Genomic DNA, 21,315 nt, shown 5'->3' with positions numbered 1-21,315 from the left:
GAGTGCGGCACTCGAAAAGTTTCCATCTATAATATAATTGTAGCCTTGCCGAGGCGATAAACAAATAACGGATTTTTCCACTTACTTCTGCTGTGAGACCTTAAAGTCAACCTTTATTCAAATAAAAGAGATAAAATCACTACATATTATAAAACAAAGTCGTCCGCCGCGTCCGATTTTCATGCTGTTTTCACCAATGGATAACGTGTTTCTCGACGAAGGTTTTATTTAGTATATAATTTGTTAAGTTTTTGTATACATTTACGATATTTAATGGAGATTTCGGAAAAAATAATCCGCCTGGGAACTTTCATCGAAAACGCTATCTTAGATCCTTTGAGATATAACAAAATAATGTATGTTAGAATTGTGTATCTTATATAAGTCTACAGAAAAGTCATATGTCTATCTCTTTAGCAGAAAAACAAACTACATAAATTTAAATACTTAAAAAACTTGAATTTATGTAGAGGTAATATCAAACATGTGTACACAAATATGATATTAATCCTTATAATTTAAAATAAGTTAGATATTTTACTCTTTTACACCATTTAATTTAAATGAATGTTATTATATCTTAGGAGTAATCGCAAAAAAATACAGTCGCGGGGATGCAATTCTAGCGTCTCGTTTCACTTGATGCGATATGACCCTCCCCCCGTCCGTCTTACCTATTACAAACAAGGTACGGTAGTTAAAGTGTATAATCATTCGAGAAATACGAATTTGTTTTAATTTTTAACGAATTGAAAATGATTACAAATTTCCGTTGGCTTTAAACTACCTACATTATTCCCGAAAACTAACATCATATTTTTTTTCTATTGACAGAACAGCGTCTGTCCGGTCATCTAGCTAAATATAAAACATAAACCGGGCAATACAAAATCGAAATTTTAAATTTATAACATCTAGTATCTAGTGCTCTGTGAACGGCTGGATTACTTGGCGTTGCGTAGAGACATCGCTTCATTGTGTGTCCTCTACCGCATTTATCACGGGGAGTGTTCCGAAGAGCTGTTTTACCTGATTCCTGTCGCCGAATTCCACCTTCGTACGACACGAGCTTAGATATCATCCTCTACATCTGTATGTGTGTCGTTACTCTACAATGCTGTTTACAATTACTTTTCTTCCGCGTACTACAACCAAGCTGTGGAATGAGTTTCCTTGTGCGGTGTTCTCAAGACGATACGACATAGCGTTTAAGGTTTTAACACCACGTAAGTGTTTTATGATCTCCATGACGATCGTTCTGATGCTGCCTATTCCGGCGATCTTGAATATATCGTCAGTCAATCTTGTTGGGCCTTCCAACACTGCGTCTTCTGGTGCGTGGTCGTCATTCGAGGACTTTACTGCCTCAACGGCCGTCTGTCCGTCGACTGTTGCCATGCCCACTGCCACATCAGTTTCGATCCGAACCCAATAAGCGAAAAAATCGAAAAGACACAGACCCGACACAGATTATTTCATTTCACATTCAGTTTTCAAAATTCAGTTATTATTGTTGAATTTTTGGAGGAGGAAATAAGCGAGAACGAAACCCCTTATCTTTGTGTTTTAAATTGACGATGTTTATTCGGAGCTGCAGTAATCCTTGTATCACTGTGGATTGTTACCCGCGATAGCGCGCCGGTGGTAATTAAATAAAAAATTATAAATCAATAGTAATAAATAAATTAAAACAATGAATAATAAACAATTGATAACAATAACACGTTGAACCGCTTTTTATCCATTGTTATCAACTATAATTGCCGTAACCCCGGTGAACAGTGAACGCGGAAAAGTCGCTAATGCATAATTAAATATGTTTTTCTCAACACCATGTCAAGGACGCGTGACTTTTTGAGTAATAACCATCTAAATGCTATGTTATTACTTATAACATTCCGTTATTACTGTGGTTTGTTGCAAGGACAGTGTTACCAACACGCAAAGTTGCAAATTTGTGATTTATGTAAGATGACTTCTAAGAACTTAAGAGGTAATATTAGCTGAGGCATTTCTCAGATTTAAGAATACTAAAACAATATACCGTCGCGCTAACGCGGGCGAGACAATAATCAGTACGATAAGGATAACTGCAGCTTTTGACTTATAGCCTAAACACATGGTCGGATTTGGTTCGGCCGAACCATCGGACGCGGTACTGGACCAAAAAAAATTCAAATTACAAATTTCTTTATTTACTATTAAATAATTAATAATTTAATAATGTAGGTATCAGAATACTTATTTCTATAAGCCTATCTACCAGTTGGGGGATCAGACTTTATTAAACTTAAAAGCTACTACAATATTATTGTCTTAGGGGGAAGAGTCCAGGAAAACTGGGGAAAACCTGGCTATTCGTTGTTACGGTTTACGCGTTGTTACGGTTTACGCGTTGTTACGGTTTACGCGTTTTTACGCGTTTACGCGTACGGCCCGCGCCCAACGGGCCGTCTATGGTCCGGCTGTACCAAATCCGAGCATGTGTTTAGGCTATTAAATTCGTGTCATTCGCACACCATTGCACTGTGTCATTGCTGCACAAATGTAGGTATACGAAGCAATATATATCGACAGTCTTCCCGAGGAATTAGCACTTGATTTTATAACACTAGAAATAAGGGATTGCTTGTTACTAATTCTAGTTGGCTTCATAAGATACATAATAGCTTTAAGGGTAAATGTATACACTTTTATAATAAAGTCCCAGCCACTGTCCTGAACAGTTCAACTGTTCAGGCATTATCTATAAATAAATTTAAATGTTTTATAAGAAATGGCTCTGTCGTAAATCCTACTCCACAGCTGAAAATCAAAGTGATCGGTCAGCCTGGGACTAGATTATGTTTATTTTATAGCGATAGAAATGACTGTATAGAAATGATATGTACAAAATTGTATATTTTTATTGAAAAGAGCGCAAAAAAAGAATGCTGGGAGAGTTTCTTGCGCCTCTTCTTCTCTCTCAGAGTGCCGTTTGTTTCCGAAGTGGTAGTAGTATCTAGTATATTAGAAATGGCATCCAAAAGAATTCTAAAGGAATCAATTTTGAGAAAATAAATGCCTTTTATGCCTTGTAACATTTCTTATTAAGATGACTATGTAGATAATATAAACGTTAGTATTATGTACTTACTTAGTAATATTAATGTTTATTGAATCTGCATTACAGATATTATTAATAAGACTGCAATTAAGATAAGAGATACAATTACTGATTTACTTATTATGTTGTAAGTACACATAATGAGCTTGTAATGTTATATTGAGATATAATGCAAGAAATATATACAATGTGTGTTTATCTGTTTAATGTAACTGTTTTTAATATTACAATGTAGACAATATTACTTCAATGGTAATAAAGGTCAGTGTTAAATAATGTATATTTAAATAGGTCCGTATATATACAGTATGACTGGTAAAAAGGCATAAAGGCATAAAAGGCATTTATTTTCTCAAAATTGATTCCTTTAGAATTCTTTTTGATGTCAATCTAATATACTAGATACTACTACCGCTTCGGAAACACATGGCGCTCTGAGAGAGAAGAAGCGGCGCAAGAAACTCTTCCAGCATTCTTTTTTTGCGCTCTTTTCAATAAAAATATACAATATTGTACAGTCATTTCTATCGCTATAAAATAATCATAATCTAGTCCCAGGCTGTCCGATCATTTAGATATTCAGCTGTGGAGTAAGGTAACACTTACCATAATATTAATAAGGAAAGTACTCTGTACTATATACAGTACGGTATATCTTATAAATAAATGAAGTATGGATACAGATACAGACTCGCTTCGGGGACCTTTCAAGATGATAAACAACCTAACAATAGATACATATATATAAATATAATGTCTGTTACAAAAATATTACCGAGTTCAATTAAAATTGTGATTTGAATTCATTCAATTTAAGAAGACAGCATAAACTGAGTGTGCCGTGTAAATACCTACGGCTTAGGTAGAGTTAAGGGCTCCTTCATAGGTAACCCACGGACTAGTAAAAAAAGAAGGACTCCGCGCCGTCATATTAGCAAGTGAAGCACCTTTATGCTAGTGTGTGTGCGGTTACGGGGTAAACCAGTTACACAATTTTTTCTCCCTTTAATAATCATATATCCATAAATATTTTTATATTATTGTTTTTACACTTTTTCACAACGAACGACGGCATTTTTAAAATATTTTATTGCGAGGCAAACTGATCTGTCACAGACGATGGCAAATCTCATAATTAATTAAGTATTAGTGTAAGTGTATGCGTGGGGCTATGTATTTACACGTTTACCGGCTTGTTTTGGTTTTGTTATGTAAGGTGACACGGAGTCCTTATTTTTTTACTCGTCCGTGAGGTAACCCCGTACCATACAATTCGAATTCGATCAATTTTCGCCCCGGGTAGTAATTTATGTGTTTTACAACATGTTTTGTACGGACAGCATACAAAATATTTTTTAAATCATAATTTTTGACGATACATATTATTAATGAACTCAACAAGTTAGTATTCAATACCAGAAATCAATTAATGGAAACAGGAGCCTTTTAACTAATTCAAATTTTACTTATTCAAATTGTTATATAAATTGGTTTAAAAACGCAATATCTTTAAACAAACGTATGCAGCGTGTGCCCGCTAAACAAGCAAGTTTATGGCTTAAAATCCTAACTTTTCTCTACCGCTTTCTCCACCTTCATCTTAATGCATGGACATCGGAATCAAGATAATTTTACTATGTACTTGGTCCGTTTATGACATTTTTGTGCCAAGTTTTATCGTTATACTTTTGAGACAACCTAAGACAGCTGTGCCGCAATCTGCAAGAACATAATATCCTGTAATAGGTTTATGAACACCTTTCATGCCATCGTTTGGTCTCGGGTAAACTATTGCTCTTATATAATATATCTAGAATATTGTTGTCATTCACATTTTTTTTCTGGCTGTACAAAAATAACATAACTATATTTGGTTATTAATTTGGGCCAGCGGGCCTCTAGATAGGGTTACCATTTTCTCAAAATTGATTACTTCAGAATTCTTTGTGTGTTTTTTAATTGTCCGGATTAATACAGAAACATGGTAACCCTACTTCCAGATCACTCATCATCAGGGAACGTTTTGATTAATTGTCGCGGTAGAATCAGAAGACATCGGCATGTCACGGTTTCCAAATATTTCCTCATATTATTACCTGAAGGTACAAAACCAAAGGTTTTAAAAATGTAATTAAAATCCGAAAAACCCTGAATTAATGGCACAAAGTGAAGGTAAAAACATAATATTAATTAGATTTATCTGCATCCATCACACTTCAATTTACATAATTCTCATATAAATTTAATCTTTTTCATGGTTGCTTGACTTTGTATGAGGCTCGTTTCATCTTTTGACTTATAATTTCATAATATAATACGAAAACTTGCCGGGCTTCAGTTATATCGTGTGATGAATTCTTTACAATTCATATCCGTAGTTTTTTAAAGGTCTTGTATCAACTATTTCACATTTTTTCATGGGTACAAGACAACGATATGTTTAATACAATATACTTACTTAAACATACATATAAACATCCATGACTCGGAAACAAACATTCATATTCATCACATAAACGATTGCAACTATCGGGATTCGAACCCGGGACCTCAAGCTCAGTAGCAAGATATATTATTAATATTAGTATCTATATCTTTGGAATACTGCGCCAATTACTGTTTTTGATCTTAAAAGGCATAAAAGGCATTTATTTTCTCAAAATTGATTCCTTTAGAATTCTTTTTGATGTCATTTCTAATACTACTAGATACTACTATGATTTTGTTGTTGATACAGTGCGACTGCTGCACATTTTCAAATTTAATTTGGCGTCCAAAAACTTAATCAAGATGGATTCAAAGACTCCAAATTTACATTTTCAACAAACGACACGTTGTATATTAAAATATCTGGGAACTGAATCTTGGTAAGGTTTTATAATACGCGGTTGTTTATGGTTACAAAAGTCTATTAGTACTGCAACTCATTATTTGAAAAAGAACCTTTGAATTTTAATGTATGTATAAATTTTTTTGTATGTGACATTTTTGCATTTCATCAATATTAAAATCACAACGACGGGTCACCTAGCTAAAGTTTTTTCAATTCAATAAACATACCTTATACTTATTTACCTAAGTCTATTCAAAAGTACTAAAAAAACGATAAAACAAAAGTATAATTTTAATTAAAATCTATAGATATGTGTGGTTTAAACGTAAAGTACTCGTAAAATTATTCTGCTTGTATATTTGTTAAGAGATACAATATGTTTACCGTCGTTGTTTGAAAAATGGCTTCGTCTTGAGATACCTGCTGTTGTAATAACACTCAAAACACACGTAACAGACAAGGAGTTACCTTTCATCACTAAGTTTAAAATACGCTTAATTAAATTATATTTTGTCAATTTAACTGGTGACGATACGACATCTCGGTTACAACTGCCAATCTCTATATAAACATTGATTGTGAATTTCATAGTAATAACTTAACCCGATGTCATCAATTTGCGCCCGATTGGTAATTTGTTTGGCACAGCTTCTCTAGTTTGTGCATATTATTACCGATAATTGCTTTAAAAGATTGGCTGGGAGTTTCTTATCAGTTCTTCTCCCCATGTCAAAGCCCCTTTACGAACTAATGTTAAAAGGGATAAAAGGCATTTATTTTCTCAAAATTGATTCCTTTAGAATTCTTTTTGATGTCATTTCTTATACTACTACCGCTTCGGAAACAAATGGCGCTCTGAGAGAGAAGAAGCGGCGCAAGAAACTCTCCCAGCATTTATTTTTTTGCGCTCTCTTCAATAAAAATATACAATATTGTACAGTCATTTCTATCGCTATAAAATAATCACAATCTAGTCCCAGGCTGTGCGATCATTTAGATATTCATTAGTGGAGTAATAGGATTTACGACAGAGCCATTTTTTTATAAAACATTTCAATTTATTTATTGATAATGACTGAACAGTGGCTGGGACTTTATTGTAGAAGTGTATACATTTACCCTTACAGCTATTATGTATCTTATGAAGCCTACTAGAATTAGTTACAAGCAATCCCTTATTTCTAGTGTTATAATAATGAAAATCACTATTAACAGCAAAAAGGTGACGATTTACGGTGTTGCTTCATGGCGTTTAGGTACCAAGAGTTGTTGCTATATGTTATGTTATTGTCACTCACTATGTTAAATAAATATATTTCTATTTGTCTATTTCAACTGTGGGCTTATGAAGGATAAGGCGATATTTTGTAATACCTGTCTGTAATCTTTGGAAACGGTTTGCGAAACGTGAGAAGATTTGCGAAAATTAAAACCTTTTGTAGGTTTTTATGTTAATTACTAATATTAAAATATGTTTCGCAATGCAAGAAGTGAATTTTAATAATATGCAAGAACAATTACCGCTTTAACTCGAAATGAAGAAATAATTTTTAAATTTCATGAAGAATAACTGTGGTTAATGTTTTGAAAATTTATGACGTCCTAATACTTTTGTTTTATTGTTATGGTGAAGGCAAACTTGCTTCACACCTCGCTAAGTTTTAACTCAAGAGATTTCACATTAAACATTGGCAATATAAGATGACTTTAAATTCCATGTGGGGCTTTTTTTTCTTTATGAAAATAAGGGACGAGACGATCAGGACGTTCAGCTGATGGTAATTGATACGCCCTAACCATTATAATGCAGTGCCGCTCAGGATTCTTGAAAAACCGAAAAATTCTGAGCAACACCACAATTGCGCTCGTCACCTTGAGACATAAGATATTAAGTCTCATTTGCCCAGCAATTTCATTAGCTACGGCGCCCTGATGACGGCTTTAACTGTCTTAATATTAGTTCAACAGAAGTCTTAAACAGGATAAAAGTACATTGTAACTGTATTTTTTCCATTACTTATTGCGTAAAAGTTATTATTTTATTCATCCCGACGTTGCGTGACCTTTTCAGAGATCGTTTTCAGGGGGAATGCGGTTGACGTGTTAAAACTTACAATTACACGCGTTTTAACACTTTAAAAGTGTTTTATTAAAAGATCTCAAAAGGACTGCCGATTAGTATCATAAGGTTTTGAAACTTGAATATCCCACGAAATCCATAAAATCACTAGCAGGAAGAAACAGACGAGGTAGGTAATTCAAGATTTTTCGTAGCAACACAATTAAGTTTGCCTGTTTCTTTTCCTCCGATGTTATAAGGCATAATGCATGCATAAGTATTATTTAGTAAAGTGGAACTGATAAAGAATATAATAGAATTAATAAACTGCCCGCCCTGCCCATTAAACTGCCCAAAAAACCCCGAAAATTCTGAGCGGCACTACAATTGCGCTCGTCACCTTGAGACATAAGATGTTAAGTCTCATTTGCCCAGTAATTTCACTAGCTACGGCGCCCTTCATACTGAAACAGTAACGTTTACACATTACTGCATCACACTACTACACGTTGTGGTACCCATAATCTAGTCGGCATCCTGTGCAAAGGAGCCACCCACTGGTAAATATATATAACAATAATAAATTTAATTACGGAATGTGAACGGATCGGTTTGTTAATTCATTCGATAGGGTTATTCAACCACACATTGTTTCTATAACATATTTACATTATTATCTGAACGAGTCCTGTTACTGTTTTAAGTTCGCTACTTTTCCATGCACTTGTACACATTTACCTATAGGGGCCATTATTTACTGAAGTGAAGTTATTCAAATTCAAAATAGGATGTGACGTCACTTATTCAAAGTCAAAAACTACCACCCATTCTAAAGAAAATGCCTCAGACCTGAGAAGAATGGGCGCAACAAACTCAGCGGGATTTTTTTAACCAAAAAATATGTTTACAAAGTTATTAATTAATAGTTGAGGTCGGTTACTCCATTTACAATTTGGGGAATCATTAAGAAAGTCATTTATGTAATAGTAACCTTTTCCACACAAACGTTTTTTTACAATTATTCTTATAAATATTGTAATACTTTTGTTTTGAACATTTTCTGGGATCTTGTTGTAAAAACATAATATACATCGCCCAAAAGACTTTACTAACTCGACTTAGCAGAGTAGTAGGCATAATAAGTTTATATTTGTGCCTCGTTAAGTGTGTTGAGTTGCACCGTGCAAGATGTTTACCATTCAAATAGATAATTTTTAGATTAAATACAATAATCACTCAAGATAATATAAAATCTGTCATTAAGTTTTAATTGTCTTACTCCCAAGTCCCGACAGTCTGTCTGCAACTAGAAACATAAGATTTTTGCTTCGAAAGGATCTATTTCATTGTAATAAACTTGAATATTTCCAGATAAATAATAAAAATACGGCCATTCTAATTTCACTTTTTTTAAATTAATTTTATAAAGGCTTTGACTCAGACAAGTTTCAGATAGATAAAAAAAGTAACACAAAGCCAATACTCAAAAGATAATGTATCGGTTGTTTAAGAAAACACTTATAATATTCGAAAAGCAAATCTACGACTGACTAAAGTTGACGACTATCTGAGTCAGATAGTCGTCAAGCGTTTGCCTCAACAAGTATAACTGCAAAAGAGGAAGGTAAAATGTAACCATTACCTGTCATTAAGTGCGCGGAAATATATTTTAGATTACTTTCTATGAAACTAGGAACTTACCAACGAGCAGTTCAATTTGATGCTAAAAATATTGTATTAAAAAAAACTACGTTTAAAAATACCGATTTCAAAAACTGAAAAGTTTTGATACTTAACTAAAAATTGAATTTAATACACCTCTTATGCAAACCTTTACCTTTAATATTAATAAAATACTATTATTTGTATGTAATAAGTAAAACATAAAAAAAACCGATCGAATTGAGAATCTTTTGGAATGATATGGCTGGTCCAGATTGGCATCAATTTTTTTTGCGAATCTTCACTTTTTTTTATGGAATAGCAGGGCAAACGAGCGTACAGGTCACCTGGTGTTAAGTGATCACCGCCGCCCACAATCTCTTGCAACACCAGAGGAATCACAAGAGCGTTGCCGGCCTTTAAGGAAGGTGTACGCGCTTTTTTTGAAGGAGACTCATTTCACAGCTTTGTAGTACGAGGAAGAAAGCTCCTTGAAAACCGCACTGTGGAGGACCGCCACACATCACACTTTGTTATTAAAGACACTAGAGGCGACGTCTCTTTTTCAAGCTGTATCTTTAATAGGACTATCGTTTATAATCTCTTTGAGTTACATCAACAACTTTCTAATATGTGACCCTAATGCATCTCCATTATATAACACTGAAGCCGTTATAACGCCTGTCCAAAACCTTAGTAAATCTTCTTCATTCTTCTCATCATCTCTCGAAAGAGAAGGCATGTAACGCTGCAGTAAATTGTTTACCATCGATCTTCATCTGCATCTTCCTTGATTCTGAACATTAATACTTATTCAGGAAGGCCTCATGATGTCCCCTGTCTTTATGGACTGTTTTTGTGCCCGTTGAATATAACGACAATTTACTTTTTGCTACTGAAAAAAAAAATTAATGATTTCAATATATTTTCGTTTGTTAATTCTTACTAATTTCGCCAGTAGATGCTGCAAGTAACCCTGAGAGCAGGTCGCAGGTTAACCTACAGCATACCTTCCCCGTGTTCAACGATCAAACACCGCATTTAAATTTTTCAAAATGTTAATTGAGGCATATACACTTATCCAAATGTTTTGAGTTTAGTGTTAATCCGACAATATTTGTCTTTAAACAATTCGACACGTGTTTCACCTCTAAACGAGGCATCCTCAGGAGATGATAACTCGATAAACTCTGACACTAAAGAAAATTTTAGGTATTACTTACTTTTTCTCCATTTTGTTGTTCCGTTGAAAATCCAGAAAGAGTTATTGTCATGGAAATCTTTTATAATCAGACATAATATATATATACTACATACATCGGGCCCTCGTGACCGAGGTCGTGGAGATCGCGGGTTGGGGCGTAGGCCGCGGATTGTCACTTCAAGAGTTCTCATAGGTCTCGCAGGTCGAGCGCCCGGCGCCGCCAAAGGTGCATGACAGCAAGGATTTAGATTTAAACCCTCTCAGTTAGAATAACAGTGAGCCAACTAATTTTCTCCCCTTTCGAGTACTATAGAGATGCAAATTGAGTATTGAACCTATTGCACCTACTACATTAGAATTGCACATGTTTCACATTCCTCGAGTTTATATAATTGGACTCGTTTTAAGGGAAATTGCTATATGTTAATGAAAATATTATGGACTGATCCATAAATATCGCATGCTAGATAGTTTAAAGGTGAGTCATTTAATTGTTAACTTTGCAATGTTAATTGCAAAACTAAACGATATAGGTAGGTAGTATCATAGTTGGCAGTGAATGGCATGTGTGGTTCTACTTCAATAAAGTTTTTTTTATGACAATAAGGGACGAGATGAGCATTACGTTCAGCTGATGGTAATTGCCGCTCAGGATTCCTTAAAAACCCAAAAATTCTGTGTGGCACTACAACTGCGCTCGTCCCCTTGAGACATAAGATATTGTCTAATCTGCCCAGTAATTTCACTAGCTCCCGCTCACTTCAGACCAAAACACAGTAACGCTTATACATAATTGCTTCACGGGCAAAAAAGACGCCGTTGTGGTACCCGTAATGTAGCGATCATCCTGTGCAAAGGTCCGCTGGTATCTTTCTCTTCCACTTTTGTCACAAGCCCAAACGTTGCAAGGTTTAAGACTTTAGTAACTAAATACTCTATCAGAGACATATTTATTTTTTCCTTTCCTGCTTCTTCTTCCTAGACGATAAGTCTAATTTTGATACTTGTTAGCAGTTTCCCGTGAGTGTATGTTTTGCTTTCAATTTTCACCATCAACAAATCCCATGTTAAGACTCTGCATACTATACATACTAGCTGATCCGACAGACGTTGTTCTGTAGATAAATATAAAATAAAATGTTTTATAGGAATTTGCCAATAGGTAATCAAAACATCAAGAATTATTTCGTAAAAAATGCTCCCTCTTGTTATAATGAAATTGTTTCATAGTGGAACTGTCAAACCGTGAGTCACTAAATTCTCTCACAGAAAATATGACCATACAAAAGAAATATTGGAAATAAAAATAATTATGGGTCCTAAATCGAAACAAAAAGTGTCCTATCTCTCAAGTTGGGCTAAACTGCACTGCATGAAGTAATCCCCATTTAAATCCGTTCTTTAGTTTAGGAGTCCATCGCGGACAAACAACGAGTCACGTAATTTATATGTATAGTAAGATAATACATAGTACTGATGTCGGTCTCACTACACCCACACAAATATATATCACACGAAGTACATACTCTTCGTTGCATGCTTATGGGTCACTAACTCATATAATACGTCTATGTAGGTACAACTCCTATATGTAGAATATAAAATGTACTTATACAATGAAATTCTTTAGTTTTTGTTGTTTATTTTTGCGCAAAATTAACTTTGTTTACCTACCAAGTTCCAAGAACATTTTATTGCTATTTTAATCTCAACTGCCACTGCAAACATTAAAATTGAAGTAGTTATTTGATTCTAAATTTTACGCGAAAGATTTCGCAGGTAGCTTACGGATAATATCTATTCAAATGGCTAATAGATACAAATTGTCAAAGTTTCATGAAAACAAAATGGCTGCCAGGCTCCCGCTATTGTGAATTGTTAGTTGCTAGTGACATTTGACCGACGCATGCGCAATACGTGTCGCGACCTACGTTTACATACAATGTAGAAAAATGCCGAAATGAGGCAACGTTAGACAACGGAAAAATTATTATTTTTTACACGGCCGACAAGCGCGATTTAATCGCAAAATAATGGCGATATTATTACAGAGTAGATGATTTACTCAAATGTACAATTTGAGCGCTGTTTAAATTGGGTTGCGTCGAAAAATTTTGTATTCATGACTGAATTAATGGATTATGGATATCATCAAACACTAAGTTTAATATTTTATGTAGATAAAAATATTGAAATGAATGGAGCAGCCATGTATAAATAAATATCTACTAAAGGACAAAGAGCTACCGTAGCTTAGTGCTAGCTATCATATTGGGTTTTTAAAGTTCACAGTTAAATTAAAATTAACTACTTACCTATTGATTTAAAACATCGATCATTATTATATTACTTAACTCCATTTATAAATTTTATGTTAAGCTTCTAGCTGTCAATTTGTTTTAACAACAAATGCTATTTTCTACAAACTACACAAAGTCAAAGTCAAATAAACTTTATTCAATTAGGCTTTTATTAAACGCTTTTGAATCGCCACTATAAATATTCCTTTTAAATTATTGAATCTACCATATTATGTTTGGAAACAGAGCTCGTGAGAAGAACTCTTTTCAATTGATAGGGTATCTTACAATGGCTATAATATAGAAAACAGATTAGTTTGTATGGTGCTGCATCCAATATATGAATTGTGTTAGTTAAAAGCGTTTTAAATACGAAATATTTAATAAAAAGAAAATGTAAATTATTCCTTATTAGAGTCTGTTTTGTTCGTATTTCCCCCATTCTCGCCTTTTCAACTTTATCTTCCTTAACCGACAATCATTTGTTATATAACTTTTAACCAAATTAAGTAGTTTTTCAAAAACTAATTTTTAATTCTACTTCAAGACACATATTTCAAGTTTGAATGTTTTAAGAGTAATCGTACCTACATTTTACGCTAAAGCCCCGAATTCTTCGAACTATCGAGGATGTTTATAATCTCTGTATAATGTCGATTAGTATAGGGCGGCCATGTTTATTTACGTGCTCTGTGATTGGTAAGCGCTTGCGCATGCGCGGGTGCTCGAATGTCATTCGTACGTCACGGGTTGAAATTGGAAACACATGGGCTGGTCTCGTGAACTAATAACTATATTAGGTACCTTACCTATAGCTGCGGTGTGCGGTGTGCAAAAAAAATAATCAGATCAAAGCTAGCATGGATAGCAAATTTTAATCGTGCACTTTTCCCGCAGAACTCGGTGATGTAATATGGAAAATGTGTGAAGATGGTCCGTGGATTATAGCGGTGGTAAAACTGCCGTGTGTGCTAGCCTTAATGTCAATGTATCGTTAGTTGTTAGTTAACTACTCAGCATGCGATTATCGAAGTTATTCATGAACATAAATATTTACCTGATAAGGGCGAGCAACAACAACCTGATGCCAAAAAGCCTTTAAAAATCTTTTGAAGCCTTCGCACGACACGCCTCAAGTTAGGAGATCACCCTCACCATCTGGATGTGTGGCGGTCCTCCAAAGTGCGGTTTTCAAGGAGCTTTCTACCACGTACTACAAAGCTGTGGAATGAGCTTCCTTGTGCGGTGTTTCCGGGACGATACGACATGGGTACCTTCAAAAAAAGCGCGTACACCTTCCTTAAAGGCCGGCAACACTCCTGTGTTTCCTCTGGTGTTGCAAGAGATTGTGGGCGGCGGTGATCACTTAACAACAGGTGACCCGTACGCTCATATGTCCTCCTATTCCATAAAAAAAAAAGAAGTACAATAATAGAGTATTATATTTTGTTTACCATTGGAAGTGACAATAACATTACATATTGCAACTACACTAATTGGTAAACATCATGAAGCTACATTAGTTCGTAAAAGGGGCTTTGACATGGGGAGAAGAACTGATAAGAAACTCACAGCCCATTTTTTTAATCATATAGCAACTTAGTCTAATTTATATAATATTATACAATTAAAGGTGGCCTGCGCAGAACCGGACAGGAGCCATGAATCATTAACATCTACTACACTTAAGCCTTCTTTTTCAATTATTCTGAAAAGATCACGCCTGTGAGACCAACCAAACCTGTATCCTATTTACTGACCTTGCACTGATAGACGTTGGTAGTTGTCTTTGTTTTTGAAATGATCAAACCTTTTTTAACATTTTGCTTATTACGCGTAAGCGTAGGTACCTACCACAAGGACGAAACCTTGTCATATACACGCCTGCGTGACGTCAGAGGCTCGTTGTTGACGTCAATAAATTGGCAGCCCGTCCCCAAATCAAAGTGGGAATTACACATTTACTACCCGGTTACACTATCTCTCGGCCTGATGTTGATGACGTCACATCGTCGCTTTGATACGGTGTGCAAAACGAGCACCACTAGGATTTTATTTAAAAAAAAAATCAAAAATAATGATTTATTTTTTCAGTGTTAGGTATAGATTGATGTAAAGGTGTTGTGTTGTGATGCTAATTATTATTATTATTAGGTACATACCTACAAAGAGACAGAGTATGTAGCAAAATATGTAACAACTTGAAAAATTATAAATGAGGAGATCGGTAAAACAAATAAGAGAAATAATGAGTTCAGTATATTGGTAACAGAAACATAAAAACAGATTCTGAAATGAATGCAAATGCATTTGAAAAGTTTTTTGCTGATATACCGGTCTCCATGACAAAATATCTAAATTCCTCACCTATATCTGCAATGAAACTGCTACAGAAAAAAGGCATCTTTACAATCACATGCTTAAAATCAATACAACCATTAATTTTAAGCATGTTGATCGCATAGAGATTATTAAAACGTTTAGAATAATTAGCGTTAAGAAAACTAAATATTTCTGGAGAATATCTGTTAACGTAGTGAAATCTGTAATAGAAATTGTAGCCACAGACTTAGCTTTAATTTTTAATAAGTGTGTAGATTGCGGTATATTTCCAAACCTAATGAAACAAAACAAGATCACTCCTCTATTTAAGTCGGGAGATAAAGCTGACTCCACCAATTTTAGACCCATATCAGTCCTACCAACCTTTAGCAATATTTTCCAAAAATTATCTTATTGCGATTAATTAACGATTTTTACAGTAATAACCTCATGCCTAGTAAACAATATGGTTTTACTCAAGGTCTTTCAACCACAGATGCTAGTATCGAGTTAATAAGAAATATTTTGAATGCTTGGGAGGATTCATCGGGAGTGTTTTGTGATTTATCCAAGGCGTCCATCATGAAACTTTATTGAAAAAAAATTACCACTATGGTAGTATTGGTATTGGTTAGAGATGTTTCTCTGAATTAAATAAAATCGTATTTGTGTAATAGAATTCATAGAGTAGACATTAATGGAAAAAGATCAACTGGCTCTATCATATCAATGGGTGTACCACAGGGCTCAATCTTGGATCCTTTTTTGTTCCTGGTTTACGTCAATGATTTACCATATCTTATTCAAAATAAACATGATATTATACTGTTTGCTGATGATATATCGTTGTCATTTAAAATAAAACGCCAGCAAAAAAGTAGCTGAAGTAGTAAATTTGTTTAATGTTAATAACTTACTTTTAAGCGAAAGGAAAACAAAATGTATTAGGTTTACACTTCTTAATATAAAGCACCTAACAACACCTATAAAAGTTAATAATGACAAACTTGATGTACACAACATTCCTAGTTATTACAATAGACTTTAAGCTACAATGGGGTGCTCATGTAATCGACTTAGCTCTGCAGTATTTGCGATAAAAAAATTAGGCAGCTGACAGATGTTGAAACGGCTAGACTTGTATATTTCAGCTACTTTCATAGTGTCTTATCTTACGGAATTATATTGTGGGGTAGGGCTGCAGATATTTACAACAACAATATTTGTGCTGGTGCAATTCGAGCAGTCTATAAAATGCGTTCAAGGGATTCATTGAGAGAAAAGTTTAGTGAAATTAATATTATGACAGTACACTGTCAGTACATATACGAGAACCTCCTATACGCTCATAATCCTAGTAGCCAATTTAAAAAGAATAGTGATGTACATAATGTCAATACTCGACCAGTTTATAAAATGCGTTCAAGGGATTCATTGAGAGAAAAGTTTAGAAAATTAATATTATGACAGTACACTGCAAGTACATATACGAGAACCTCCTATACGCTCATAAACATATTAGCCAATTTAAAAAGAATAGTGATGTACATAATGTCCATACTCGAAACTAACATAAACTCGCAATTCCATGTACTAGGCTGCGTAAAATTGATAAATCTCTTAAAGTGGATTGTGTTATATCTTATAATAAACTCCCAAATCATAAAAATAAATTAGTAAAAAATAAATTAACATCTAAGGCCTGTATAATATGAAAGATTATTTGAATTATAAAGATAGTTGGAATTAATGTTCTAAATTTTGTTAATGAATATTGTTATACTCATTTGAATGCTATTAAAACTTTTGTACTTCATCCTGACTTGCACTAAATAACTCATAATATATTTTTTTGACCTTGACTTTGATATGTTTAGTGGGAATGAGTAGTAGATATATAAAATAACTTATCTTGTTACAGATAATAGGCCGAAGAGAGTACGCTGTTAGACCCACACGAAGACCTTCAGAAGAGTTACAAACGGGGCAGCCTCTAGATATTATAGTACAACAGGTAAGGCGTTTTGCTTTTTAAACTGTAAATTTACAAGTGCTCAGCGCTTTATCATCTTAGCCAATCGTCTGAATGCCGCATAAACCGTAAATCTTGATGTTATGTTCAACTCTCAGGTTGTGGTTCCATCTACAGGAGCTACCTTACAGTTGCTAACCTGCTCAACCATAATAATTGCATATTTGGAATTTGACTTGAGATATCGCTCTTTCTAAAATCTGACCTATGTTTTTTTAAGTGTATCCCTCACTTCTGCGACTAAGTAAAAGAAGCGTCCTTAAATTTTGGCATAGGGCGTACGAGTGTTATGTAAAGATTAAAATAATTATTAATGAATAATAATTTATGATTTAAAAAATTAACAACCACTTGATATAAATTTTTATTTAAAAATTCGTCGTATTATATCATACACTATTGTATTTAATTGTTTTAGTACTGCCAGTTATATATTAATTTTGAGAAAAACGGTTACAACTATAATAATAATATTGACACACTTTTTACACAAATTATCTTGCCCCAAGTTAAGCATATATAGCCTGTGTTATGGGTTACAAGACAATGATATTATATTTAATACAATATACTTACTTAGATATACATAAATTCATATAAACATACATAAATACATTTACCATCCATGACTCGGGAACAAACATCCATATTCATGATATAAATGCTTGCACCTACCTGGATTCGAACCCGGGACCTCTCGGCTATACAACTAGATTGAAGCTATGGTGTTCAAAGTAAATTCAGGCCATAACGATAATTCTATTTGATCCTGTTCGTTCATCGACCAATAAATAAGCTAACGCAACTTAAGCGGGTATTATGTATAATAAGTTAATGTATATTTCTGGTTCCCACACAATGGTTACACAGTGTCCACTCAATATGTTAATGTGCCAATATTTTTGAAGTTATACCTCTTGTGGCGCATTAGGGAACAATTCTCAGAGTGACTTTTATCGATGCGCGCGCACACCGTCACGTCAATTTGACACCCTGACGTTAGCTGGTAAACTAGACCATTTGTATGATACTTCAGACTAAATGTACTAAATATTTTTTTCAAATGTTTTAATACGTTCTTTACTAAAATTTTGTTCTATCTACAAACGTGAATTAGCACGAGGAATATTTTTTAAGGATTTTTGTTTTGTTACGCCAAAGAAGTATAACTTCGTAGGTGCGTACATTTACAGTATTTACACAATAAATGTAAATGTGTTAATATCTTCTAATTTTTCTCTATGATCTAAGTTATAAAAAGCGTGAATAGCCCTCGTCTGCAACACAAAAATGGCATCGATATAGAACTGAGTCTATTAAACAATGCTTGAGTCCCATGTAATTGCGAATCAAGAGTAATGCCAAGAAATTTATTTTATTAACCGATTTAACCTCCAATTAACAAAACACTCGATACCCAAAAAAAAATATAATATGTTACAAGACATCTAAATGAATCTGTTTTTGTTATTTTATCAATACAGACATCGGCGTGCGACAGGCACGCACTATACCTTATTAATAAACACAGTGTAAAGTTACTCCAAGTTTAAAACTTTTTGTCTTTATCTTACCTTTGCCCTACATAATTACATGACAGAGAGAATTAATTTTAATCTTGGAGTAACATTACATCGCGTTTATTAATAAAACAGGACAGGTTTTACGTAACCTTAAAGTCCTTAAAGCACTGTGCATGATAACTAATAATAGATAAACAAGTATAGTCGGGGTCCTAGGTTCAAGATGTATTGTAATAACAACAATTAATGTACATTATGTTAATTGCGGTAGTTGCTCAGTCATTGGGGCTAAAGGTGGAAGTCATTCGTTTGCATAATATTTTTATTTTTTCCAAGAATATTACGTAATTATTACTGTTCAGAAGTTGGCACAGTAATTCACCTCAAGCTATCGTCTGTACTATGTATGTGGATGATTCTCACCTCCGGGCGGACGCTCCCCGGTAGCAGCTTCTTCCATTTGACCGCATACAATGAAGAGCGGCTCGAATCATGGACGATCAAGTCATCTCCGATCGGCTTGATTATTTACCGTTGCGTACAGATGCGAGTATTTCTGCATTTTCTACTACACGGCCACATTATGTCTGGAGTTCGCAGGAACGTGAAGCCCCGTCCAGTCCTCATTTCACCCCTTCGCTCTCGTCCTCTTGCGTCAGTACGGTTTGCAGTTTCACTATCGTAAGATACATGTCGCGACATTTTCGTACTATCACTGTTCTTGAAGTTTTCATTGTTACTGTTTGACTTTTGTTGCTAATACTTCTGTAGTTACTGTTCTTCTGTGTCGCTATAATACTACTGGCAGAAAAAAAGCCTTTTTTTACTTAATCCAGATTCTTACGTTAATATTTTCATCATAATAATACTAATCAGCATGACAACACAACACCGTTTCATCAATTTATAACACTGAAAAAATAAATCGTAGTTTATTTATCAATAATAATATCCTAGTGATGCTTTGTTTTTTACACCTTGCATTTATCACGGGGAGTGTTCCGAAGAGCTGTTTAACCTGATTCCTGCCACCGAACTCCACCTTCGCACGACACGCCACAAGTTAGGATATCATCCCTACCATCTGGATGTGTGGCGGCCCTCCACAGTGCGGTTTTCAAGGAGCTTTCTCCCTCGTACTACAAAGCTGTGGAATGAGCTTCCTTGTGTGGTGTTTCCGGGACGATACGACATGGGTACCTTCATAAAAAGCGCGTACACCTTCCTTAAAGGCCGGCAACGCTCTTGTGATGCCTCTGGTGTTGCAAGAGAATGTGGGCGGCGGTGATCACTTAACACCAGGTGACCCGAGTAGTAGGGATTCGCCGGTTCTGGCTCACAGTAGTAGGGATTCGCCGGTTCTGGCTCCTCGATTCTGGCTCACTTGCTCGTGATGCCTACTAAAAAAAAAAAAAAGAAGTTTGGTGTCAAACTGGGGGTTTTGATGTATTTCCGAGCGATTGCGCTGATCCGTTTTTCGATATCTCTTATAGTTTCAAAGTTAGCATTTTAAATTAAACAGATCCATAATCATTAATAATCACTGGTCATTTAGCTAATGATTGGTGAGCGACTCAATGTCTAAATTTCCATGAACGTGATACAGGTAATTTACTAATTACCTCTATCACATTCGTTACTACGATTAAAAAGACAGTTTCTGTATTTATTATTTATTTTTAAAACATGATTTAAATAAAGTATATAATAAAACATCATTGCAGATTGTATCATTTTCAAAATATTTGATGAAATCATTCAAACTCTTCTTATTAAACTTAAAGTATAGATACATTATACAGTACTCGCCACACACTGCGGTATATTCATTCTGTACTCTTGCAGTATTGTAGTTATACATTCTGCAATTCCTTTGTAAAAACATCAGCTGGAATCCCTGAGGTGGACGACCATATGAATCGAAGTATTGTCCAATACCCTGCTCATCAATGTGTATTGCAACCCAGTGAGTGCCTGGCTTATTATCACTATCTAAATTGCTGACAATATAACAGGGCGTTACAACATATATCGGCAATCGGTTTGCCGCGTAAACATTATTTTTAATACTGGGATCGATTTTGTTCAAATAATTCTGTATCTCGATTGTATTCATATTAGTTGAGAACAGGGTCTTGTCAGTTGCGAGGATTGAATAGTTATGTGGATCATAATAACATAAGCACTCAATAAATAAGGCTTTAATGTATCTTATTCATGTATTTAAAACTTATATGGTTACAATAAAACAAAATATCATTACAAGCGATTCAA

General features: G+C 34.5%; 1 protein-coding gene across 2 annotated transcripts in view; it reads left to right on the top strand.

The window, feature by feature from the left end:
* LOC126970975 (RNA-binding protein fusilli) overlaps positions 1-21,315 on the top strand; it is a 131,819-nt gene that overhangs the window by 27,448 nt on the left and 83,056 nt on the right. For both annotated transcript variants that reach the window (XM_050817135.1, XM_050817134.1), the window contains exon 2: positions 17,408-17,500. In XM_050817135.1, the coding sequence (XP_050673092.1) occupies positions 17,408-17,500 (93 nt within the window). The remainder of the gene's footprint in view (positions 1-17,407; positions 17,501-21,315) is intronic.

The sequence above is a fragment of the Leptidea sinapis genome, chromosome 22 (genome assembly GCF_905404315.1).
Source record: "Leptidea sinapis chromosome 22, ilLepSina1.1, whole genome shotgun sequence".
Taxonomy (NCBI): domain Eukaryota; kingdom Metazoa; phylum Arthropoda; class Insecta; order Lepidoptera; family Pieridae; genus Leptidea; species Leptidea sinapis.
Note: the sequence above shows the minus strand (reverse complement) of the source record. Positions and strands in the feature narration are given on the sequence as shown.